This window comes from Peromyscus leucopus, chromosome 3 (assembly GCF_004664715.2).
Source record: "Peromyscus leucopus breed LL Stock chromosome 3, UCI_PerLeu_2.1, whole genome shotgun sequence".
In the NCBI taxonomy this organism is placed as follows: domain Eukaryota; kingdom Metazoa; phylum Chordata; class Mammalia; order Rodentia; family Cricetidae; genus Peromyscus; species Peromyscus leucopus.
This window is the reverse complement of record NC_051065.1, coordinates 146,310,811-146,336,935: the sequence shown is the minus strand read 5'-3', so window position 1 is coordinate 146,336,935 and position 26,125 is coordinate 146,310,811. Positions and strand designations below refer to the sequence as shown.

The following is a 26,125-nucleotide window of genomic DNA, read 5'->3' as shown; positions in this document are numbered from 1 at the left end:
GCCTGTCCTGGATCTCACTCTGTAGACCAGGTGAGCCTCGAACTCACAGAGATCCACCTGCCTCTGCCTCCCAAGTGCTGGGATTAAAGGCGTGTGCCACCACTGCCTGGCTCAGAAATTTTTTAAATTACTTTTCTTTAGTGTGTGTGTCTCACAGTCTTGTTCAGAGGTCTGATGTCAACTTGGAGTTTTCCGAGATAGAGCTCAGGTAGTCAGGCTTGGTGGCAATCACCTTTGCACCGAGTCACCTCCATGGCTTAGGTTAGGAGAGTTTTAAGAGGTCAGGGAAGGCCTCTCAGAAGACTGGATGGATGTGAGGCGGGTAGGGGCCGTCTGTGAACGGCCAGGGAAAAGCTTCTAGAAGGAATAGCAGGTACAAAGCCCTGAGGCAGGATCCAATTGCCTCCTGGGAATACAAGTCAGCTGCACTGTAGCTGAGACACAGAAATCCCTAGGAGAGAAAATCGGACAGACCTAGAGATGGGAACCTACAGGGCTTCCTTGTAAGCCACAGTAAGCGGTTTGGATATTTTGATATCCTTGGAAAAGCTAAGGACAGTACATGGGTCTCGAACCACTGAAGGACTGTTTGGGTTGCTTCAGAGAGAATGAATTATATAGCAGGGCCAAAATGAAATAGGGAATTAAGCTTTGGGGGCACTCTAATTTGTGTATGCAGTTTTCTCTCCTACCCCTCCCTGGTCCTCTCATCCATGGTCGTGAACTCCCATCCCTTTCCACCCTGGCCAGAGTCGGGAACTCAAATGTATGGGTGACTCAGAATTTCAGAACTGCTGGGGGGGGGGCGGTCAGAAATCATGGGGAGTCGAGCTACGCTAAGGCAGAAGGGGAGCGTGCCATCATAACCCCAAGAAGTGGAGGTTTCCGCCTCCATCCTACTGCCCTCCTCAACCTTGCCTGCACCTGGGACAAAAGCTGAGCTTGCAGTGTGGCCAGCGACGGGTTAAACCGTGCGTGGCCTACAGACGCGAAGAGGAGAGGCGGAGACCAAGTGGTCCTAGTCGCCCGCCGAACCCAGCCGAGCCCGGCCGAGCCCAGCCGAGCCCAGCCGAAGCGAGCATCTCCCGCCGTCGCCGCCGCCCCGCGCCCCCGGCGCCCGCCCCCCTCCGGCTCCAGCGCCTCGCTGCCAGGCAAACCTCCCGACCATGCCCGGTGCCCCACCCGCTTCTGCGACCCCCCAGCCCCGCGCAGCTCCGAGCGCCTGCAGTCGTCGCGCCGTTACGCCAGGCATGCAGGTGAGCGAGGGGGGGAGAACCTAACGCCCCCACCCAGCGGGAGCGGGCCCTGCCCTCCCCGGTGCCAGCTCCGCGCCCTTCGCCTCCCGCCCCTCCTGGTCTGGTCCCTTGTCGGGCTCCAGCCACCAAGTGCTCCTTTCCACCGAGCCCTCCATCCCTCCGCTGTCCCGACTTCATCCGAACCTCCTGGTGCAGCAGTCAGCGTCTCCGCGGCTGCCTCCATCCCGCCTTTAGCTCATCCTGCAGCTTCGAGCATCCTCCTGCCTCAGGTCCCCTTTCCGCTCTGGGTGCTCCCTCCGAATCCCATGGCTGATCTTTTCCTGGTTCGCGCCGCTTTCCAGCCCTGTGGAGGGAGTGTGCAGGCCTGTGGGACTGGCGGGCTTGGGGGCTCTGCTAGGGATGGGGCCCTGTTCCCCCACCCCACCCCCAGTTCGTCTTCTGCGCACAACAGGTCGGTGAGGAGCGCTAAGCGGGTGGGGTGGCGCACCAGCTCGGGGACTGCGGACTTCCTGGAGGGGGTGACCAAGGGGTACCGGGTGTGTGTGTGAAGGGGCTGGAGTTGACGTTGGCGGCGGCGGGGGATGTAGCAGGCGAGGGGCAGGTGGGCCCTGTTGTCAGGGGACCACTGGTGTCTCTGGGCCCTCATCCGCTCCACTGGTTCATCTGCCATTTCTTTCCTCCTTTCTCTAACCTTCTCTCACCAAGTCCCCCGGCCTATCTCTTTCCTTTCCCTTCGCTTTCACCTGGCCTCCAGCTCTGTCTCCATATCCCTTTAAATTTCAAGAAACAATTCCTAACTCCTCCATCTTTGCTGTTCCTCCCCCCCCCCATCCCTTCCTTTTCTGATTTTTGCCTTCAGCACCATGTTCTTTTCTATCTCAATGACTTCCCCCTCATCTCCGATCTCCATCGCTTCTTTTCGCTTCTCTCTTTGCTTCTGTCTTGACCAGACCCCTCAATCCGCCCCCCCTGCCGATTCGCTCACTTTCTCCTCCCTGTCCTCTTCTCCCTTCAGCTCCTCTTCCCTCGCCCTCTCTTCCCAGCGGCTGTTCACCTTTCTTTCTACTCTTGACCAATCTTTTCCCTTTCAGCTCTTCACACCCCTCACACCTATTGTCCATCACCTCATTCCCTCCCCCGGCTGATTCTCCGGTAGTGTTCAACATGCACATAGAGGCTAGGAATCCAGTAGACACAGGGTGTCACATGCTCCTCTCTGGAGACCCTAGCCCCCTGGGATTCACCACCCTCAGCTTGGAGACTGTGCACTTCCTTTCGGAACCAACATCCAGACTCTCCCAGGACTTTGCCCAGAAGAGCCACAGTTGAGGGGGTGGCTTCCTTGGAGCTCCACCTTCTCTCAGAAGGTGCATTTGGACGCTTAAACATCAAGCGCAGAGATCATGTTCTGGAGTTTCTCTCCCACCTACCATTTTCTCCCATTTTTCCGAAAAGGCAGCTAGCTTCTGGGTTTTGTCACAAGAGAAGTGCCTGGCCCTACAAGAGGTGAGGGGGCTTCTGGCGCCCCTCCACCCCCCAGCACGCACTAAGATTGACTTCCCCTTCCCTCCCCCACTCTCAAACTCCCTCCCTAGCGGTAGGTGCTCAGGGAATCACAAGGTTCTTGGCTCTAAATTAAGATCCAAGAAGCCTGAAGCTGTGGGCAGAGGAAGCGAGACGGAAGGAAGCCAGAGGCAAGAGTAGACAGACATTGGGGCCAGGAGGTAACAGGAACCCATCTGGGATGCTGTAGGTGGGGCGGGGGGCTACTTTAGGGAGTTTCCCCCTAAAAGGATGCTGGGAAGCAGTGGATGCTGGGAAGCAGCAGCGTGGCTGGTACCTGTGCCGTGGTGGTGGGGTGGTGGCGTGAAGGGGCATACTTGGTGGATGGATGAGCTGGGGAGCACACAGGGCAGGGTCGGCTGTGACACCCTCATTTTTCCTCCAGTAAAGGCCGAAAATCTGGGTCACAGCTGAGGAAGACCTCAGATACGAAGTGCAGAATGTGGTAAGTTTGGCCCAGCAGAGGGAGCTTGGAGACCACTTTCCCTGGGGAATTGGGCCCTTTCTCTGCCTAGGCCAACTCAGGGCCTCTGGAGGACTGGCCCCCTAGGAAGAGACAAAAGGAAGCCAGGGTCTTCCTAACACACACCTGCTCTGGCAGAGAAACCTGGAGGGAGGTACCCAAGATTTCTGGTGTGAGCCTACCCTTCTTACACACGAGCCCACAGTGGCCTGGACCTCACCTGCTTTTTCTCCCTTCTTGTAGGCCTACTCTACTGCCGTCCCAACTCTTCCCTCTCTGGCCACTGCTGTTGCTCCCCCTCCCACCGCCTGTGCAGGGCTCCTCCCCTCGTCCCCACCAGCCCCGGCCCGTCCCCCCTGCGTCCGGGGTGGCCCCTCGGCCCCTCGCCATGTGTGTGTTTGGGAGCGGGCTCCTCCACCAAGCCGGTCCCCAAGGGTCCCAAGATCACGTCGGCAAGCTCCGCCAGGCACTGCACCTCCTGCCACCCCATCAGGCTTTGAGGAGGGGCCCCCCTCATCTCAGTACCCCTGGGCCATTGTGTGGGGTCCCACAGTATCTCGGGAGGATGGAGGGGACCCCAACTCGGTCAATCCTGGATTTCTGCCCCTGGACTACGGTTTTGCAGCCCCGCATGGGCTGGCTACTCCGCACCCCAACTCAGACTCCATGCGGGATGATGGAGATGGACTCATCCTTGGGGAAACACCTGCTACCCTGAGGCCCTTCCTGTTTGGAGGGCGTGGGGAAGGTGAGTGAGCGAGGCTGGTAGGGGTGTGAGGGACGGCAGGGTGGTTGAAGACTCTGAACTGCCGAAATGGAGTCCTTATCTGTGTCTTCAGTAAGTGCACTAGGTTCTAGGCTGGCAAGGATGCAGAGGTGGGATGCTACCTGCACTCTGAAGGAGTTCAGGTCCACTGTGGAAGACAGATGTGTAAACATGTGGGGATGAGTCAACATAATAAACACCCTGAAAGAAGCACTTACAGCACCTTGTTAGGAAAACAGAGATGTGAGAGACTGTTTTGCCCTGGGGATCGGGACAGATCAAGCAATTTACATGTGAGACAGACCTTAAAAACAGAATGGGGTGTTCCAGGTAGAGGGTGCCATGGAAGAAGGTGGCCACCAGCAGTGTGTTAGCACGTATTGTGCTGGATGGTGGCTTAGGGTTGGGCCAGGGAAGATCGTCTGATACCTCTACCCCCATTTCTATACAGGAGGATAGTTCTCTCTGACCTTGGAGCCTCATCCTCATCACATGTATGTGTAAGATTTGGTACATGTCATGTTTGGGAAAGTAGAAGAGCTGACAGCTCAGGAGAAAGTCGGTGATTAAAAAAAAAAAAAAAAGGAGAGGGAGAGCCCAGAGAAGCAGACAGGCAGTGTGCACTGGCTTGGCAGCACTCAGCCACGCCCTCCTTGGAGCCTGCCTCAGGCCTCCCTCTCAATGCTATCTTCCATCCTTATCAGGTGTGGACCCTCAGCTTTACGTGACAATTACCATATCCATCATCATCGTCCTTGTGGCTACAGGCATCATCTTCAAGTTTTGGTAAGCTGGGGGAGAGAGATGTCTGAAGGCTTGTAAAGGCTAGACAGAGGGTAAGATCAAGGACAGCAGTTTCACTGGAGGAGGAAATCACAGATGAAGGGAAGAGCTTAAAAAAAAAAAAAAAAAAACTAATTGGAGTGGAGGAGGACTGAGAGAAACCAGTGCCGATTTCTCCAGAAAAATACAAGGGTAGTGGGAGGGAGGGGGTTATTTATCTATACCGGGGACTTTGGTGGGCAGCTCTCCAAGACAGAGGCAACTGAACCAGGCTGCAGAACCCTTTCTGAGGGCTTCTGTCCAGGAGGAAGGAGATCGGGAACTTTCTTTGTACACATTTAATAGTGGGTCACGTAGTCCTTCACACTTTACTGAGAGAATCATTAGATTCAGGTGCCCAAGTCATTAGCTGACTTTGAACTAAATCTGCCAGGTACCTGCAGAGGAGAGGAACTGCTCCTCTGGGCATCAGTGTGGCAGTTTTCAGGGGCTTTGGATTGGTGGGGAGGAGGCACTAAGCCTATGGCTCTCTGAAGATCGTTTGGAAGGAAGCAGAAAGAGTAGCTTGCTGGGTGCATGGTCTCGGGGGACAGTTTCGGTGCTGTGGAGAAGTTGGAGCTGCCAGGGCGGGAGGGAGAAGCTGGTTGACCAGTGGTGCTGGCCTACGATAGCGGGTACTCTAGTGTGTGAAAAGCCCTCTGTCCTTCTGATGCTCCAGCTGGGACCGCAGCCAGAAGCGGCGGAGGCCCTCAGGGCAGCAAGGTGCCCTGAGGCAGGAGGAGAGCCAGCAACCACTGACAGATCTGTCCCCGGCTGGAGTCACTGTGCTGGGGGCCTTCGGGGACTCACCCACCCCGACCCCTGACCATGAGGAGCCCCGAGGGGGACCCCGGCCTGGGATGCCCCAGCCCAAGGGGGCTCCAGCCTTCCAGTTGAACCGGTGAGGGCAGGGGCCAATGGGATGGGAGGAGGAGGAGGAGGGAAGGCAACTGAGGTCTCCAGACCTTCGGTGGGTCTTTCCGGGGTGGGTGGTCTTCCCCACTGCAGTCCATGACCCTCCTTCCTGACCTGGTTCCCGGGCCTCTCAAGGGGGCTGTCGGCTCCTCTCCCGGGAGAAGGGGACTTTCTGCCCCTCTCCGCCATGCCCTACTCCCCTGCCAGCCTTTAAGTCAAGCTCTGCCCTCTCAACCCTGAGTACCCTTTGCCTTGGACTTCTCCTTCTGCTTCAGCCTACCCCTTGGTTCCTGACTATGCACTTTCCCTCTTCCTCTCAGGATTCCCCTGGTGAATCTGTGATGCCCCCCCCATGTTGGGGTGCTGCCAAGCAGGAGGCCAAGTGGCCGGCATAGCCACCATCCACTGAGGGGGGGGGCAACCGTGGGGAACTGGGACCATGGTGGGGGGCTCCCAGCTCCTGCCCTTGCACACCACCTGGAACACTCACTGACCCCATGGGCAAGCCCAGCCGTTTGCCCTCCAGTGTCTGGGGGCTTCCCCCCATTCCCACCCTTGCACATTCACATGAAAGCCTTGCACACTCACCTCCACCCTCACAGGCCATAGCACACAGTCACGCTCTCCATGCTGCTCTTCTGCTTCGTGTCCCCGTCTGCGTCTGCTCAGCTGGCTCCTAGCTCTCCCCCTCTTGTTACACATGTTGTACCCCCTTTGCATCTGCTGCGCCCATCTCAGACCGGGGATGTGCATTTCTGGCCCAATACACGGCGCAGTGCTCACGCTGCCGCATCAACACCCTCTGGTCTCATTTCTGTGGCCCTTGCATGCTGCCCTCGAGGTGGGTGGGAGGCGAGCTAGGGGCTCCTCGTGCCGTCTGTCACAGCCCCATCTCATCCCATGCCTTACGTTTCACCGTCCTTCCATCCCAAGGGCACTGGCACTACTGAGGGCTCCCCGACAGGAACGGGGGTAGTGAGGCCCAATTGCTAAATTCTGTCATCTGAAACATGGGTTTGGGGGAGTCGCCTGCTGCACCTGAGAAGGGACTCCCATGTCCTCCCTTCCTTCCCAAGTCCCTTGTCTTGTGTGTCCTGGCTGTCTGTCTGTGTGTGTATCTCTGGACTTCAGAGCCCCCTGACCTCCTCTCCCCACCCTTCCCTAAGGCCTCCCTAACTGTACCTAGGCTGCCAGGGACTGAAGCCAGCTGGTTCAAGGCCATTAAGAGCTCTGCCTCCACACCCACCCTTCTCTTCCCGGGTCCCCTCCCGTCCCCTCTTCCCTCTCCTGCCTCTCCCCCTTTTCCTCTCCTCAGGTTCTTCCCTTTCTCGTTGTTTCTTCCACTTCCCTCCTTCCTCCGACCTGGCTCCTATGCTGTGATATATATTTTTGTATTATCTCTTTCTTCTCGTGGTGATAATCTTGTGGGATGTAAGTTTCAAAATTTTCAAATAAAGCCTTTGCAAGATAATGAAGTCCCCTGTCTTGCCTTATAACACACTCACAGGACTGACAGGCAGGAAGTATGGTAAACACAGGAAGATGGGGAACTTCTCCAGACTACACTGTCACCTGGCCTGCTGCCCTGAAGCTGGAGGCTGATGGACGTCTGGACTTGGGACGGACTGGGGGGAGGGACTGGCATCAGGAGTGTGGCTTGCTTGCTCCTTAGTGAGGATCGAGAGACCACGAGAAAAGGGACAGAGAAAAGGGGGACATTTCTTAGGTCAGGCAATGGGCAAGCCAGAAAGCGACAAATTGAGACAGGGTCACTGTAGCCCAGGCTGGCTGATACTGGATCCTCCCACCTTGGCCTCCCGAAGTGCTGGGATTACAGGCATGAGTCACCACACTGGGCAAGACAGCTAAAACATCGGATAAAGGGTCAAGGGAGAGAAAGATGGAGGGGAAAAAAGGCTGAGCCGCGGCAGAGAGGGCTCTATTTGGTTTATTTTCATCCTTGCTCCTTAACATTTCCCTACCCACAGCTGCCCGCCAAAAGCCATGCTGCACCAGAAGCCCTGTGGTTAGCTCATTAGCTTTTCCATTCTGAGAAAGGCATTTGCTGGGGTGTGGGGGCGGAATCAAGGGGTGTGTCTGGGAGGGAACACAGGCTGCCCAGCTGGGATCAGTCACCTCTGAGGTCCCAATTCTAGGTTTGGCTCTTTAACAGCCCTAGTAAAGCCCACACATCAGCTTCTCAGCTGTTGCTAGGTTCTGTTGCTGTGGTAACCACCTAGGTCTTGCCACCCCCCCCCCCAATCTGTGCCTCACCTGCTCCCTGGAAATGGGTAGCCCCAGGAAGTAGGAAACAATATAGTATCCAAGAGCGAGCGCAGTGTGGGCTGCCTGGACTCTACCTGCCTCCATGCGGTTTATATAAAATAGGATGTCTGTGTGTGTGTGTGTGTGTCGACGTATCAGCAGAGGTCTGAGGCAATCACGCCTCCTGAGGAGGGCTGTCAGCACAGTGCACCAGAGAACCCAGAGGGACAGGAAAGAAGGGAGAGAGCCCCCGGGAGGAGTCCAAAGGTGCAGGGTGAGGTGCTGACAGGCTGTGCTAAGGAAGGGCTGGGGGGAAGGTGAGGGAAGCCTCCTTAACCTTTCCAGCTTTCCCCACAGGGCTGGAGCCCTTGCCAGAGGAGAGTGGAAGGAAGGGAAGAGCATTTGGTGCAGAAGGGCAAGGAACTCGTGTTGGGAGGGCTTCCTGCTCTCACCTTCAACAACTCTCCTCAGAGGGACAGTGTGACCCTGTGGCTCATCCATATGCAAAAGGCACACACGAAGTCCCCTAATGAAGAAGGAATTAATTGCTGTCTGATTAGACTGTGGTTCTCCTAAATTTAAATAAATTAAACAGGCCATTAAAGATACTGGAATCTCGCCTGTTCCCTTTCCCTAAATGCTCTCTTCCCCATGGAAAGGCATATGGCTAAAAGATGGGGAGAAAGGAGGCAATCTGGATGTCTGGATTGTCTAGAGTTGTGCTAGCCGGGGTCGGTGCTAACCCTGACAATGAGTGAGGCTCTGGGGAACAGAGCTTAATTTTCCTCTTTCCAAAAACTCGACCGGTGACTCGGATCCTCAAGTCCTCAGAAGGCTTTGGGGTAATAAAGACTTATAGAGGGGGAAGAAAACAAGCGCCAAGCTGCTCTTCTGGAAGTTTCTTGAAGGCAGAATGCCACAGGCCTGACTGAAAGCGTCATCTTCTATCACCAAACTCTCTGTTGAGGGAGTCCATGAAATGACTCAGCCAAGGTTCTCCTGGGCACCGTTGTGGCACACACCAAAGCAGGGGAAGGGGAAGGCCCCGGAGGAGGGATCTCCTAGCAGAGCTCAGGGTGTGGAAATGATTCAAGATGGAAACTGTGCCAGCTGGAGAACCCCAGGCTAAAATTAACAGCCCTCCCCCTACCGTGTCCCACACTTACTGCTCCAAAGCTTTGTTCTGGGGACCTGAGTCGCTCCTTACAGCAAAGGCAGGCGGGAGGGAGGGAGGGAGGGGCTGCCAGGGGCACAGAGGCTCAGCAAGTGGTCCTCAGTGTGTACAGGAGGAACCAGGGCTGTTGGGGGTTGCTAGTTTACCTCCAAATTCCTTTCCTCTCCTCCCTTCTTTCACCTCCTTCTCTTTTGGAGGCAAAGCCTGCTCCATGCAGCCCAGGCTGGTCTGCCTGTAACTCCAATCCTGCCACAGCTACTTGAATGCTGGGATTACAGGTACAAGATGACTGAACCACGTAAGCCCTTGTCCTGCTAATTCGCCACTGAAATCAACACAGACTGAGTGCGGGGGCTCAACAATGTGATAAAAAAGGAAGAAACGCTTTGCATGGTAGCTTATCCCTGTAATTCCAGTGCTTGATGAGGAGATCAAGGCCATCTTAGCTATGAGGTAAGTTTGAGATCAGTCTGAGCTCTGTGAGACCATCTCAAAACACCAAACAACAAAATAGTGCTGGGGAGATGTAAGTATGAGGATCTGGGTCTGATGGCTCAGATCTGTAATTCCAGCATTGGAGGCAGGAAGACTCTTGGGGCCCGATGACCAGTCGATGTAGTCAATTGGTGAGCTTTAGGTGAGCTTTAAGAGACCCCACCTCAAAAGGGAAAAAAAAAAGAGCACAGAGACTAAGACAAACATGTGATAATGACCACTGGCCTCCACTTACACACATATACACAGAAACTCAAACCCAAGCAGATAAAAAGTGTGGTGGCTCATGTCTGTCCTCCAGCACTGAGGGGGAGACTGAGGCAGCGGGACTGGGAGTTCAAAGTTATCCTAGTAAAGTTCCTGGCCAGCCTGGCCTACAAGAGATTCTGTCTCAAAAAGCAGACAAGACTGCCTGGTCAACCTGACCCCAGGCTAAGCCCAAGCTACGTAGTGAGACCCTACCTCAAATTAACTAACAAATATATAAGGGTATCATTTGCTATTCCTGGCTGTGACTTTGGGGAGAAGAGTCACTTAGGCAGTCTTTCTTTAATTATCTATAGAATAAGATCGTAGTTATTTGTTAGAGTAATTTTCCTTTCTCACTGAGGAAACTCAATTCCGAATTTGCCAAAACAGACCTGAGCTCAGATGGATTCTCGCTAGATCATGCTGTTTGCCCTTGTGGCTAATATAGATTTACTAAATAAATAAATATTAAAGATTCTTCCCAGGGCTTGGTACTGAGATGGATTTCTGTTAATCACATCCTTTAATCACACCAGCCAATTGAAGCAGAGGCAGCTGGTACAGGAGACCACCAGGAACCTGCAGAACAAAGGGAATCACTTCATTTATAGACTTCAGAGAGTCGGGGGCTCAGAGCCTAGCAGGTCAGTGAAGGAAGCAGATGGGATATAAGCAGGCATCTAGGAAGTTCATTCCACTGTCCCATCCTGCCTTGGGGCTGTTACTTGCCAGTAATTTAGCAGCTCAGGGAAGGTACAAGACAGGATAGAAGGAAGCTGATCCCCTCTACAGGGCAGCACCTGTGACTTCACACGTATTACTTCAGTATCTACTGTGAACAGTTTCTTCCCTGCCTAGAGATTCAGATATACAGATTAACTAAAATTAACAGTAAAAGCTATAGATAAGAAAGGCTTGAAATCCCATCACTTAGGAGGCGGAGAAAAGTGGATCAAAGATTCAAGGTCAGCTTTAACTATACCTATGTAAGATCCTGTTTCAAAGACAAAGACATAACCGGCGGTAGAAACCCAAACCTTTAATCCCAGCACTTGGGAGGCAGAGGCAGATGGACCTGTGAGTTCAAGACCAGCCTGGTCTATAGGACAGAATTCCAGGACAGCCAGGGCTACACAGAGAAACCCTGTTGTGGGAGAAAAAAAAAAAGACAAAGACACAGTAAATGTTATAAAATTTTAAAAGAAACTTTGGGTTGGAGCCATCAGGGAAGATCTCCTGCGATGGTTCATAATGAATTGCTCATTTATGCAACAAACGTTTACTGAACAGCTTAAGTTCTGGGATCTGTTGATACCACAGGGAGCAATTCAAAGTCCTTGCCCTTATGGAGCTGGGAGGTGAGCTGTAAACAACATCAGGCACGCGTTGTATTTAAAAGTAAAACCTGGTAAGATAGAGATGTGGGTGGAGGCAACAAGAAAAGACCAAAGCAACGATAGAGTATCGGTGTGGTCAGAGAAAGACTGGCGGAACTTTGATAGCACTTACGCAGGTACCTCAAACAACTATGGATGAGCACATTCTTACCTTTCCTCGACTATTCAAAGCAATGAGACTTTCCCCACCCTAGCTCACCAGAGACATTCGTGAAGATCCAAGGAAAAAGGTTAACTCCCTAAAACTGCCTATGACACTTGGAAATGACCTCAGAAGTGACCCGTCTGAAGAATCCGTACCGTCTCTATGGGGCTGAGGGATGGCTCAGCCGTAAGGAGTGCTTGTTGCTCTTCCGGAAGACCGGAGGTTCGGTTCAGCACCCGGGCAGGGAAGCTCGAAGCTATCTGCAACTCCAGTGGGCTGCTGAGGGCATCCGCACACACGTACACAGATATATACATATCAACAAAAATAAATACATCTAGAAAAGGAGCGGAGAACCTAAACTGTCTTTTAATGCCTTGATGCATAATTCATGAACCTGTCCAGCTTCCACGCTCCCACTGCCCCCGAAGTCTCTTCCGGAAGCCCGGGAGCGCTCTTCGAATGCTCAGCTTCAGCCCGTCACAGAACCCGCCTTCACTTCCGCCGAGACGTCACATCAACCGATCGCTCCCCAGGTCCCTGGGTAGGAGCCACTTCCGCCCTTACTTGTCGTAACTTCTGCCCTCAGTATCCCTGAGCCCTAGCAGCGCCGGATGTGCTCTCGCCGGTCCCGGAAGTGACTCGGTCTTTGAACTCTTCCCCCCCCCCCACCGATTCCTTTCCTGCTGCCGCCCTCCCTTCGCTACTTCCCTCCCTCTCCCCCCCCCCTTTTCGTTTCCGGCTCTCCCGCCTTCTCCGTGAAACGACTCCTCACTGAGGCTGTTGGGGGGGGAGGGAGGGAGGGAGGGAGGAAGGTGGGCGTGGAGCAATTGGGGTTCCCGGGAGCACGAGCCGCAGCACCACTTCCGGGTGAGTGTTCGGGAGGGAGGGCGGGGGGCCACACACCGCCTCGCGCCCCCGCCCCGCGGGTGTCTCGCGCGCAGCCCCGCGCGTGTGGGGGTCCGTCTGGCGCCTGCAGTGCATGCCCGCGCAGCCCGCCCTCCGCGCCCCGGCCCGCGCCCCGCGGCTCCTCCTCGCACGCCCCCGGCTCCCTCCTCTCCCTGCAAACGCCGCCCCTGTTGCGCGCTGGCTCAGGCGCTGGCGCCGCCGCCGCCGCCGCCGCCGCCGCCGGGTGAGTCCCGCGCCGCTGCCGTCGGCGCGCGCCGAGCGCTTTGCTCCTCCCCCTCCCCTTTTCCTTGGGCGAGCGGGATGGCGCGCGCGCGCGCGGCGGGGGGGGGTCCGCGATGTGACTGTGAGTGTGTCTGTCCCGGAACCGGAAGTGGTTGTGGAGGAGCGGGCGATGAGGAGGAATTGGGGGGGGGCTTAGGGGGCGGGTGCCTGTCTGGTGGGTGGCAGAGTTCAGCTCCCTGGAGGGGTGAAGGAGGGACGTCCCAAAGACCGGTCTTTGAGGAAGGAGTGGGGAGTTGACATCGGGAGGAAGGACCCAGTTGGGTGTCTCAGGGGAGCGAAGGTTTTAGGGGGACAGCTGGGGGTCTCCACTGTATAGACCACTGAAGGTTGGAGGAGGTACTTCTTGGCACAAGGCCTTGGGTAGGCAGGGGGCGAAGTCCTCACAGAAGTGGAGTGGGGGGGGCGAGGCCAGAGGAAGTGGCTGGGCCTGAACTTGGCACTGTGCCTGACCCAAGGGCTTGGGCATCCCCCTACCCTCAGCTTTGCTTCCTAAAGCCACTTCTCAGGAGCAGGGACCCTCCTGCATCTCCTCTGTTCTCTGACTCCCGGTTACTTGTAGCCCTGGGGAATGAAGAATAAGTGTCTGAGCCTAGGAGTGAAACCCAAGTGCTGGTGACAGAATTCATCTTAGTTTTGGGGAACTGGTTTTATTTCCCTTCTATCCACGTAGTGAGTGGCACTGAACGCCTGTGACTCTGCCCTTCCATCCTTGGATTGTTGGTTGGGGAAGCTGCCTGCTTTCCAGATTGCTGACAGTCAAAGAACTTCTGAGGTTCTCTACAGTTCTTTGGTGGCCTCACCTTACTGGCCTCTGTAACCTGGAGAATTTGTTTCCAGAAAGTTCAGGAGCCCTGGAAAGGAGAAGGAATAAGACGTCAGGAGGAAGAGAGAGAGAGGGTAAGACAATCTTGGGTTAATGATTTGGGAGGAGATGGGGTCATAGTCAACTGGGTTTTTTTTGTTGTTTTGTTTTTTTTCCTTAACAATGTGACAGAATTATTGGAGTAATCAACACTTGTGATACTGGTGTTTGCTGTTAGAGAAAAAAAAAAATCAGCCTTTTGTAGTTTAGTTTTTATGTAAAAAGTTGGCACTGTGCCTTTGTTACCTTTGCTTGCCACTGGTACTCATCAGGAATGAAATGTGAAATGCTCAGGTGAAACCTCTGAATGGGTTTGCATCTTGTCAGAGGTTTATTTTGCTGTGGAGACACAAGGACCCAGATTGAAAAGGGTAGTCTATGGTGTAGCTTACAGAAAGAAGAGGAGCCAAGTTTGGAGAGTGTTTCCCATTCTTAGTGTCCAGTGGAGGGTTTGTGTGGATCTGTTGAGTGATGAGACTCTAACATGGGATTGTCGGGATTTGATATGTCAGGTAAGGTTTTTCAGGGGGAACACTGCTTCTAGGGTAGTTCGAAATAAAAGGGATAAAATTATATGATGTCTGCTCTAGTAGTAAGTCAAATCAAAATATGAGACCTGATGCTAATAGTGAAACCATTGTATTTTATTTTTGGGAGACAAGATTTTGTTACATAGCTCTGGCTAACCTGGAACTCACTAAGTAAACCAGATTGGCCTCAAACTTGAGGGGATCCTTGTACCTCTGCCACCCAGGTGCTGGGACTCCAGGCATGTGCCACTGTGCATGGCAGTAAGTAGGATTCTTTAGTTGAAAATAGCAGTTAAAACCACAAAAAACAACAGGGGCTGGAGAGGTGGCTCAGCAGTTAAGAGCACTGGTGGCCCTCCCGTAGGACCTGAGTTCAGTTCCCAGTACCCACATGGCAGCTCACAACTGTCTATAACTGTCGTCCCATGGGATCTGATGCCCTCTTCTCTTATGCAGATGAAACACCCATATGCCTAAAATGAATAAATACATCTTTGAAAACAACAGCAAAGGGCTGGAGAGAGAATTCAGTTGGTAAAGTGCTGGTCATATAAACACAAGGACCTCTGTTTGATCCTCAGAATCCATGTGAGAAAGCTGGGCATGATAGGCCCCCAACTGGGGAGGCAGGGACAGGTGAGCTCACTGGCTGGCCAGTGTAGCAAAATTGGTGAGGCCTAGGTCAGTGAGATACCCAGAATCTAAAAATAAAGTAGATGGCCCCTGCGTAATGACACCTGAGGTTGTCCTCTGGCCTCTGTTCACAGGCATCAACACACATCTGTGCACCCTCATAAACACACAAACACTAGATAAAATAGCAAGTAATATAAACCCTGGGCCTCACCATGTCAGTCAAAACCATATTCTCAAGGTCATGACACCTTTACCCTTGGATGGTTGGAAACACTATAAATGGCTGGGTAGAGGGACAAAGCTTTCGTGCAAGAGTGCTTGCCCCATTGTTAACATCTCCTGTTTCTTCCAATAACTCCTTTTGAAATAAGAAATCTTTCATATTTTTGTCAACTTTTGAATTTATATTTTACATCTATTTTGTGTATGTTTGTATTCATACCGAGGTCAGAGGACAACTTGAGGGAGTTGGATCTCCTTATCACGTGGATTATGGGGAGTGAACTCAAGTCAGGCCTGATGGCAATCAGCCTTTTCTGCTGGGCTGTCTCCACAGCTCTTTTTTACTTTATTTTTTAAGGTAGGGTCTTATCTGGAGGTAGTGACACACGCCTTTACAGTACTCAGGAGGCAGAGGTAGGTGAATCTCTTGAGTTCAAGGCCAGCCAGGTCTACAGAGTGCCAACCAGGACTACACAGAGAAACCCTGTCTTAGAAAACTAAAAAAAAAAGATAGGGTCTCATGTTGCACAAGATGACTTTAAACTTACTTTGTAGCTAAGCCTGAACTTGACCTTGTGATCCTTCTGTCTCCACCTCAATGCTGGGGTCAGCAGTTTGACCTCACCCAGGTCTGTGTAGTGAGTGCTGGGCATCAAACCCAGGGCTTTATGCATGCTAGGCAAGCTTTGCCCTACTCAGCCAATCACCACACTGAGATTGGAGACTGGAAAGGAAAGGGCTAATTTAATCATGATAGTTTGGGGTGGGGGGTTGTTGGGTTTTTCCCTTTAATTTTTTTTAATGTGTGTGGTTGTCTTGCCTTTGTGTGTATCTATACCACTTGCATGCCCAGTGGCTCTGGAGGCCAGAAGAGGGCACTGAATCTCCTGAAACTGGAGTTACAGGTGGTTTTGAGCTGCCATGTGGATGCTGGGTCTTGAACCCAGGCAAGAGCATCTAGTGCTTTTAACTATTGAGCCATCTCTTCTGCTGTCTGTCTATCTGTCTGTCTATCTTTATTTTTGAGATGAGGTCTCACTACATAGGCCAGGCTTTACTACTTAAAGTCACCAAGATCCTCCTGTGTCTGTCTCCTGAGTGCTGGGGATTAAAGGATTCACTAGCCCACCACACTGAGTCTTTGTTTATTTTTTGTACTCAGACAAGTTTTCTCTGTGTAACAGTCCTGGTTGTCCTGGAACTCACTTTGTAGACCAGGCTGGCCTCAAACTCAAAGAGATATGCCTGCCTCTGCCTCCTGAGTGCTGGGGCATGGCTTCTTCTTCTTCTTCTTTTTTTTTTTAATGTATCAGTACCATTAAAAGTGGTAGAGCCGCCGGGCAGTGGTGGCGCACGCCTTTAATCCCAGCACTCGGGAGGCAGAGCCAGGTGGATCTCTGTGAGTTCGAGGCCAGCCTGGGCTACCAAGTGAGTTCCAGGAAAGGCGCAAAGCTACACAGAGAAACCCTGTCTCGAAAAATCAAAAAAAAAAAAAAAAAAAAAAAAAAAAAAAAAAAAAAAAAAAAAAAAGTGGTAGAGCCTTTTTTTTAGACAGATGCTGGGTGGTGGCGGCGGCGGCACACGCCTCTAATCCTAATACTCAGAAGATAGAGGCAGGAGGATCTCTTTGAGTTTGAGGCCAGCCTGGTCTACAGAGCAAGTTCCAGGACATTCAGGTCTGTTATATAGAGAAACCTTGTCTTGGGGAGAAAAAAAACAACAACAAAACCACACACTGGTAGAGATGTTTTGTGTAGAGATGGTTTCCCCCATTGTATCAGTAGACTTCTTTAGGTTGTGAGAATGTCGAGTAGTTTGGGGAGATTTTCTCTGTGATAGATAAGGGGAGAAAGTGAGTGGTAAGATAGCAGGCCAACAAGAATTTGAGTGCTGTGGCATCTGGGGTACCATTTGCATTGTATTTTAGCCATGGCCATCATTCTTGGCTCTGCAGCTGATCTCATGTCAAGGGATATATGGATTTAGGATAACCTACCAGGAAAAGGATAGTGTAGATAGCTTTTTGTTGTTTACATTTATTTTTTGTGTGTGTACAGATGTGAGACAGCACACATGTGGAGGTCAGAGGACAACTTGGAAGAGTTGGTTCTTTCCTTCCACCGTATATGTTCTGGGGATGGAGCTACGGTTATCAATCAGACTTGGCAGCAAGCACCTTTCACCTGCAAAAACATGTTGTCTGTAGTTTTTGAGATAGGGTCACACTCAGTACCCAGATTGGCCTGGAGCTTTATAGGGCAGGAGCCGGCCTCTTACTCCCGTAACTGTCCTCCAATCTCAGCCTCTCAAGTGCTTACGTTATAGGTGTGAGCTACTGTGTCCTACAAATTACAGCATTACATGTCATTTTACAGCTGATTATTTATGCTTTGTGAGCAGTAGTTCTTAAGTGCCTGATTTTGGGCTGTCCTATTTATTGGAAATGTCTCTTTATTTTGAGACAGTCTTACCATGGATCCTTGGCTGGAAATGTGGAGACCAGCTAGCTGGCCTTGAACTCAAAAGAAGAGACCTTCTTGCCTCTGCCTCCCCAGTGTTGGGATTAAAGGCCTGTGCCATGATGACTGGTGGATTAGGGTTTTATTTATTTTTTTAAATGTATTACTTTTTTTTTTTTTTTGTGGGGAGGGGCATGCGTCATAGAGCACATGGGGAATTCAAAGCATATTTTGTCATAGTCTATTCACTCTTCTCTGTGAGTCCTAGGGACTGAACTCAGGTTATCATGCTTGGCTATTATTCTCTGGCCCTCTGTTACTTTAATTTTTTTTTTTTTTTTTTTAATTACAAACCATTTCAGGCGGTGGTGGTGCATGCCTTTAATCTTAGCACTTGGGAGGCAGAGGCAGGCGGATCTCTCTGAACTAGAGACCAGCCTGGGCTACAGAGTGAGTGCTAGGACAACCAGGGCTACACTGAGAGAAACCTGTCTCAAAAAACAAACAAAAAAATTATTTCGTGTATATGAATTTTTTTTTTTTGTTTTGTTTTTTGTTTTTGTTTTTCGAGACAGGGTTTCTCTGTGTAGCTTTGCGCCTTTCCTGGAACTCACTTGGTAGCCCAGGCTGGCCTCAAACTCACAGAGATCCACCTGCCTCTGCCTCCCAAGTGCTGGGATTAAAGGCGTGCGCCACCACCGCCCGTCATATATGTATTTGCACCGTGTGCATGCCTGGTGTTTCAGAAGATGCGATATGGATGGTTGCAAACCTCTGTGTGGTGCTAAGAACTGGGCCTGAGACTTCTGTGAGAATAAGTACTCTTAGTTTCTGAACCATTCTTCAGCCCTGGCTCTCTGTTACTTTAAAAAATAGGGGGTTTTGTTTTGTAGCTTTGCACCTTTCCTGGATCTCACTCTGTAGATCAAGCTGGCTCAAACTCACAGAGATCCGTCTGCCTCTTGCCTCCTGAGTGCTGGGATTAAAGGGGTCCGCCACCACTGTCTGGTGAGACAGGGTTTCATGTATCCCAGGCTGGCCTTGCTGTTTAGAATCAAGGATGACCTTGACCTTCTGTTCCTCCTACTTGGAATTTCCCAGCTGTGGAATTACAGGTGTATACTGCCACGCCCAGTTTATAGTATGGGGACCCAGCTCAGGCCTACTGCATGCTTTGCAAGGACTCTGCCAACTGAGCTGTGTCCCTGTTTTTAATTATTGTTTTTAATTTACTTTTTTGAGATAGGGTCTCATGTATCCCAGACTCGCTTCAAGCTTATGTAGACTAGGATGACCTTGAACTTTTTTTTTTTTTTTTTTTTGAATTATGTGTATGTTTGTGGTTATGTGTATGTGAGTACTCAGGCCAGAGGAATTGGATCCTCCCAGAGCCACCTACCATGAGTGCCAGGAACCAAACTTGGATCTTCTGCAAAAGCAGTATACAATCTTTTTTTTTTCAAGACAGTGTTTCTCTGTGTAGCAGTCCTGGCTGTCCTGGAACTCACTTTGTAGACCAGGCTGGCCTTGAACTCACTAAGATCCGCCTGCCTCTGCCTCCCAAGCGCTGGGATTAAAGGCCTGGGATTAAAGGCGTGCGCCACCGTGCCAGGCTCAGTATGCACTCCTAATCATGAAGCCATCTTACAAGCTGCCTTTCTTGCCCTCAACTCTGAACTTTTCTTGTTTCTACCTAATTAGCCTCCTAATTGGTGCTTAACAGTGTCTCCAAAAGGCCGTTCTACCATATGATCAGGCCAGCTGCTTTGGCATGGTGGGGACCATGGTAGACCAGTGGATTCCATGAACATGGGCCCACTGTCACAATTTTCTGGCTGTGAAGTGAGTTCCCTGCTCAGAAACAATGCTATGTGGAATACGATAACGACAGTCAAGGTATTCTGTAGTTCCACAGATGGTACTTTTGTCAGAAGCAGGAAAGGCGAATTCCTATCTGAGTGTCTGTCTGTTACAGTAAGGACAAAGCCATTTCCTTTTCATGAAGAAAGTTGTCTGATGTAGTCAACCTGCCACCAGGTCGCTGGCTGTTAATCCCAGAAATAGCGCCTATGGGTGTGCCGCAGCTGTAGTCAGGTCAGCAGTGAGTGGAAGTCCATGTGGTCAAGCCCATGCATAACTTCCATATGCCACCATGGCAGCTTTGTTCCTAGGCCCATAGGGCCGTGACAGGGACGGGGGTATGGGAGGCTCACTGTCCAAATGGGTTATCCTGGCTACTTGACTATTGGATTCCTCCCGAAGTCACCTTTTGATGAACACTTACATGAGACACAAGTATCTTCATATCCTTCACTTATTTGGAGAGATCTACTCACATGCTTTTTCTCCCAGATGTTTTTCTCATCATGCTCTTTCCAAGTTCCTGACCATTCACTACTCCATTGGCTACAGTCCATGACCATGTGTTCTACCCACAGTGAAGACTCCCCTTTACCTCTTACCTGTGTCTTTCCGGGTTGTCTCAGAAAGGGGTTATAATACTGCAGCTGTCTACTTCTCTGTCCCTGCATAGAATATAGAACCATCAGTAAACCAGGTTCTTTTTCTCTACCTCAGGTCGACTGACCATAGGTGCATACCATGAGACTAGGTGCATGCTTGGAAGCAGCAGGCATGTCAGTGGGAATAGAGCGTGCTTCATGTCGCTTGCTTGTGCCATCCATGCCGGATTATAGGTTGTATGGATTTGTTTTATTGGTTTTTTTTTTTTTTTTTTTGAGACAGAGTTTCTCTGTGTAACAGCCTTGGCTGTCATGGAACTCACTCTGTAGACCAGGCTGGCCTTGAACTCACTGAAATCTGCCTGCCTCTGCCTCCTAAGTGCTGAGATTAAAGGTGTGTACCAGCACTGCCTGGCAGGTTTGTTTTAACATTTCATTATTGTATGTGTGTGTGTGTGCCTGAGTGTGCTGCTGTGCGTGTGCAAAGATCAGAGGACAATTTGTAGTTGCCAGTTCTCACGTTTTACCTTGTAGGAATAAGGGGCCAAACTTAGATTGTCAGGCATGGCAGCAAGTGCCCTTACCTGCTGAGCCATCTTGCTAGTCTTTGGCTGTTTGTTTTTTTGAGACGGAGGTCTCATGTATCCCAGACTGGCCTTGAATACTCTATGTAGCAAAGGAGAAGGATGGCCTTGAACTCCCGATCCCCCTGTCTCTGCCTCCCACAAGTACTGTGCATATAGGTGTGTACCATCACACTTGGGTAAGATTGGCCTTTTTATTCATACTCCATTCCAAAATAAGTTATATTGGAATATATATAAGTGAATATATAAGTGAAGTTTCATGAGAATATGATCTTAAACTGAATGTCAGTTTGGTGCTATCAAAAACTATTTTTTGTTTTTGATCACACCTTTAATCCCGGCACTTAGGAGGCAGAGGCAGGTGGAACTCTATGAGTTCAAGGCTACTCTTGTCTACATAGTGAATTCTAGGCCGTCCAGGGCTACATAGAGAAACCCTGTTTCAAAAACATAAAGCAACCTTAAGTTTGGGGAGCTGGAGAGAGGGCTCTGCAGTTAAGAGCACTTGCTGCTCTTGCAGAGGACCCAGATTAAATTCCCAGCATCCACATGGCAATTCACACTTATCTGTGGCTCCAGTTCCAGGGTCTTCAGTGTTGATACAAAGCATGTACATGGTACAAAGATGTACATGCAGACAAACACTCAAACACATCAAATAAAAAATTTTAAAATCTGTGTGCCTTGGGTTGACAAGTGCTACTCTCAGGTCACACTTGCTAACGTGTGTGTGTGTGTGTGTGTGTGTGTGTTACATATGTGGAGGACAGTGGATAAATAGTGGGAGTCTGTTCTGTCCTTCCACTGTGTGGTTCTGGGGATTGAACTCAAGTCTTCAGGCTGTGTGACAAGCACTTTGACAACTGAGCTATCCTCCCCCCCCCATTTTTAAATTTAAGTGCCTGGATCAATTCACATTCCTAGTGTGTTACTTCATTTGTATGGTCTTTGTTTCTACCAGAATCTCTCCCTTCTTTTGGATACATTGTCTCAGTATGTAGGCCTGGTCGGCCTTGAATTTATGCAGTCTTCCTTTTCTATAGAGTGCTGGGATTATGGGCCTGTTTACTGTGTGTGCGTGTGCATGCACATCTGCGCTTGTGCTTCCACATGTATTTTCAAGATTTGTTTTATGTGTATTAGTGTTTTGCCTCTATGTATGGATGTGAATCATTTACGTGCAATGTTGGAAGCAGCCTTTATGGATGTAAAGGAGGTTATGTGCTGATGCCTGGGTGCTGAGAATTGAACCTGAGTCCTTGGCAAGAGCAACAGGTGCTTTAACCACAGAGCTGGCTCTCTAGTTCCGCATTTGGGTTGTTGGTTGGTTGGTTGGTTGGTTGGTTGGTTGGTTGGTTGGTTGGTTTTTCCAGACAGGGTTTCTCTGAGTAACAGCCCTGGCTGTCTTGGAATTTGTTCTGTAGACCAGGCTGGCTCAGAAATCTACCTGCCTCTGCCACCACTCCCTGCTTCCTGTTTTGTTTTGTTTAATGTAATTTTTTCTTTGACAGTATATATTGTTATATATATTGTTCATATTCATCACCCATTACCCTTTTTTTTTTAAATATTTATTTATTATGTATACAGTGTTCTGCCTGCAGGCCAGAAGAGGGCACCAGATCTTCTTATAAATGGCTGTAAGCCACCATGTGGTTGCTGGAAATTGAACTCAGGACCTCTGGAAGAGCAGCCAGTGCTCCTAACCTGAGCCATCTCTCCAGCCCCCATTACCCTTTCTTATTCCCTTTCCTTTGGACCCCTTCTTTGTTCCTACTTCATGTCTTTTTTCTTCCTATGGCTCACTGAGTTTAATTAAGATTGCATGAACATGAATGTGGGGCTGTTTACTGAAGAAAAATGGCTCCCCATGTTCCAGCAGCCATTATGATAACACCTCAGCTAGAGGTAGGGCCTCATGGACCTCTGACTCATGGCAGCCTTGAACTCCCTCACCTCTGGGGACTGGGACTATAGTAGGTATGAGCCACACACTCAACTGCTTTTTTTTTTTTTTTTTTTGAGACTGGTTTTTTAGAGTCCAGATTGACTTTAAATTTACTGTGTAGTTGAGGATGATCTGCAACTCCTGATTCTGGTTTCTGCCTCCCAAGTGTTTGGTATCACAGGAGTGTACTGCCCCACCTAGCAGAGCCCTTTTCCTTAACCTGTTCTTCGCTGCTGCCTTGGTTTAGTTACTTGTCCTCCAGATTCATTATTTGAAAAAGCAGAAGCTAGGTTTGGTGATCCATGTCTTTAATTCCAGCAGCATTTGGGAAGTAGAGGCCAGTCTGGGCTTTATGAGACATTATCTCAAAAACAAACAAACAAAAACAAGGACATCCAGTTGGCTCAGTGGGTAAAGGCATGCCCTGCCAATCCTGATAACTTGAGTTTAGCCTCCAGAAACCACACATTGGAAGGGAAGAACCAACTTGTGTAGGTTGTCCTCTGTCCTCCACATGTGTGGTATTATGTATGTAACTTCGACACACAACATAAAGAATTTTTAGTTAGGTCTTACTCTGTAGCCCTGGCTGGCTTTGAACTCATAGAAATCTACCTGCCTCTGCCTTGTGAGTGCTAGAATTAAAGGCATGTGTCACCACTCCTAGCAAAGAAAAAAAATTGTTAAACACACACACATACCCCCAAAAATCAAAGTAACAATCCATGCTTTTTAGAATTGTCAGGTGACTGGAGAGATGGCTTAGAGGTTAAGAGCACTGGCTGCTCTTCCAGATGTCCTGAGTTCAGTTCCCAGTAACTACATGGTGGCTCACAACCATCTAGAATTGTCAGGATTAAATGGTATACATTGTAAGGTCCTCTATCCCTTTCTTGAGGACTGGTTCCGTCAGGTAAAGGTACTTTCCAATCAAGCCTGGAGGCCGAGTTTGGTTCCCAGAACCCATGTCAGGTAGAAGGAGAGAACTGACTGCATAGAACTGTCCTCTGGCCTCTCCGTGTGCACTGTTGCACAGACGCACATACATACTGATGGCAATACTTTTTGTTGTTGTTTTGTTCTTTGAGAAGGGGTTTCTTTGTGTAGCCCTGACTGCCCCGGAACTCGCTCTGTAGACCACCCTGGCCTCAAACCCAGAGATTCGCCTCTGCCTCTCAAGTTCTGGGATTATAGGCGTACAGCACTGTACTTTTCTTTGGGCATCCAGCTCCCAAAAATCAACATGGAGACTTATTATTAATTATGAAAGCTTGGCCTTAGCTAAGCTTGTCCCACTATCTTTTTTTTTTTTTTTTGAGGCAGAGTTTCTCTGTGCAACAGCCCTGGCTGCCCTGGAACTCACTCTGTAGACCAGGCTGGCCTAAAACTCAGAGATATGCTTGCCTCTGCCTCCCAAATACTGAGATTAAAGATGTGCACCACCTGGCACTCACTGGCTCTTTAACTTAAATTAATCCATTTCTGTTCATCTACGTGTTACCATGTGATTCATGGCTTTTACCTCTCCTGCATGTCTATTCCCTCTGTGACTGCTGGTGACACCACCTTTCTTCTTCCCAGAGCCCTCTCTGTCCAGAAGTCCCTGCTTCTAATACCTCCTGCCTTGCTATTGGCTGTTTAGCTTTTATTAAACCAATCGTTTGACATATCTTTACACAGTGTAAAGGAATAAATTCCACAGCATGCCATTTAAAAATATTCTTGCTGGGCTGGAGAGATGGCTCAGCGGTTAAGAGCACTGGCTGTTCTTCCAGAGGTCCTGAGTTCAATTCCCAGCAACCACATGGTGGCTCAATCTCTCTGAGTTCAAGGCCAGCCTAGTCTACAGAGCAAGATCCAGGACAGGCACCAAAACTACACAGAGAAACCCTGTCTCAGGAAAAAAAAAAAAAAGAAAGAAAGAAAGAAAAAGAAAAATGTTCTTAACAGTCTTGGTCATGATAAACAATGCTGCTGCTGCTTGCATCTACATGACTTTGTGTGGCAGTGGGAGATAGCTCCAGTTGCCTATGGTAGTGGTCCTATAGACCTTTTTGTCCTTTTATACATTGTAGAAGGGTCTTTCCCAGAACTGAAGTAGTCTCAGAACCCCTTAGGAAGTCTTGGAGTTCTCTCCAAGGAAAATAGGAATGGGTGTAAGCTTTGTGTTCTCCTTTGCTTTATGGGGACATTGTTAGTTTGGGACTTCTCTTGTGAATTTTTCATATCTATAATACATTTGCTTCTTTTATTCTTTAGGGAGAAATTAAAAAAAAAATTAGACCTCCCTTTTATTCTGCAGCTGAATTCTCTACTTCACTCCCTTTGCCCCTCACCATTCTTGGCTTGTTTAGTTTTTTGTTTCGAGACAGGGTTTCTCTGTGTAGCCCTGGCTGTCCTTGAACTCAGAGATCCCACTTGCCTCTGCCTCCTGAGTGCTGGGATCAAAAGTGTGCGAAACCTTGCCCAATGACGTGTCTTCTATTTTCTTTTTCTTCAGTGGAAGAGGAGAAAGACAGAGGTTATGGTTGACATTTGAGCTTCTAGCATCTTTTTGAAAATTTATACATATAGAGCCCACTATATTCAATTCAGTACAAAATAACATTTGCGTGATGTCAAGGGCAGTGGGACAACATCAATGTAGAATATGTGATCACTGCCCCCCAAAAGTTTAGCCAGATTGGATCCCCTTAAACTGTAATCAGATTGTTTCTGTTGCCTTAGGAGGTCCTGGAACTCCTTTATATAAAAGGTCAGGTTCATCTAGGTTAGCATCAAAAGAATCTCACAGTCTTACTGTTCAGCTGGCTCCCAGATGTATAGATTCACTAGGAAATGTTACACCATTGCTGGTGTGCTGTGTGGGTGTGCCTGAGATGACTGTTTTCTGAACATGAAGAAGCGTTAGACTGTTTCCTAAAGAATATGGTACAACAACTGTGTGTGTAGCATTCATATTACTTTTGGGAAGCATATGTGAGGTTACCAATACATGTCATAACATTTGTTGGTTTTGTGGGTGTGTGATAGTGTGCAGTGGCATGTGCATGCCACAGTATACATGCGGAGGTCAGAGATGTGGGACATTTATTTTTCTTGCCCGCTCTGTCATTATATAAAAGGATGCCTCGTTGGGTGTAGAGGTGCTTGCTGCCAAGCCTGACAGCTTGAGTTCAATCCCAGCATCCTTGTCTTGAAAGGAAAGCAGTGACTTCGCTAAGAACCCCTCTAACCTTCATACATGTGCCATGGATGTGATTGAGCATGTGCACTTCAGTAGTTTAAAGGGACTTGAACATGTACTTTTGGTATCCATTGGGAAGGGGCTTTGGAACCAATCCCCTGGGGATACCTAGAGTGACTTTTGTAACTCAGGACTAGGATTTGGCTGGCATTGCTCATTTGGTATTGACCCTTACTTATGTGAAGCTGTCAAAGCCACAGATTTGGTACATTCCTGTCCTTGGCTGAAATACGTTTCATCCTTTTGTAGATTTTAAGAAATTCTGAAGTTGGCAAGATAACTTAGAGAGCAAAAGCACTGGCTACCAAACCTGATGGCCAGTGTTCAATTCCTGTAACCCACCAGGTAGGAGAGGACTGACTCACAAGTTGTCTCTGGCCTCCACATGTGTACCATGGCATGTGTATGCCTGGATTCACACAGTGTAAACACGAAGACAGTAGTAAGTGTAGGAAAGTTGAGGACCCTGTC

General features: G+C 49.8%; 2 protein-coding genes across 2 annotated transcripts in view; both read left to right on the top strand.

The window, feature by feature from the left end:
• Positions 1-855: 855 nt before the first annotated feature.
• Positions 856-7,256, top strand: LOC114708780 (PILR alpha associated neural protein). The gene is given in 7 exon segments (XM_028892293.2): positions 856-1,256; positions 3,205-3,264; positions 3,526-3,605; positions 3,608-4,030; positions 4,753-4,834; positions 5,550-5,771; positions 6,106-7,256. Coding segments are annotated over 6 exon segments (834 nt in total). The 5' UTR covers positions 856-1,256; positions 3,205-3,259; the 3' UTR covers positions 6,128-7,256.
• A 5,812-nt stretch (positions 7,257-13,068) lies between these two features.
• Positions 13,069-26,125, top strand: part of Znf384 (zinc finger protein 384) — a 31,072-nt gene continuing 18,015 nt past the window's right edge. The window contains 1 exon segment of the mRNA XM_037204134.1: positions 13,069-13,598. The gene's annotated coding sequence lies outside the window, so the exon portion shown is untranslated.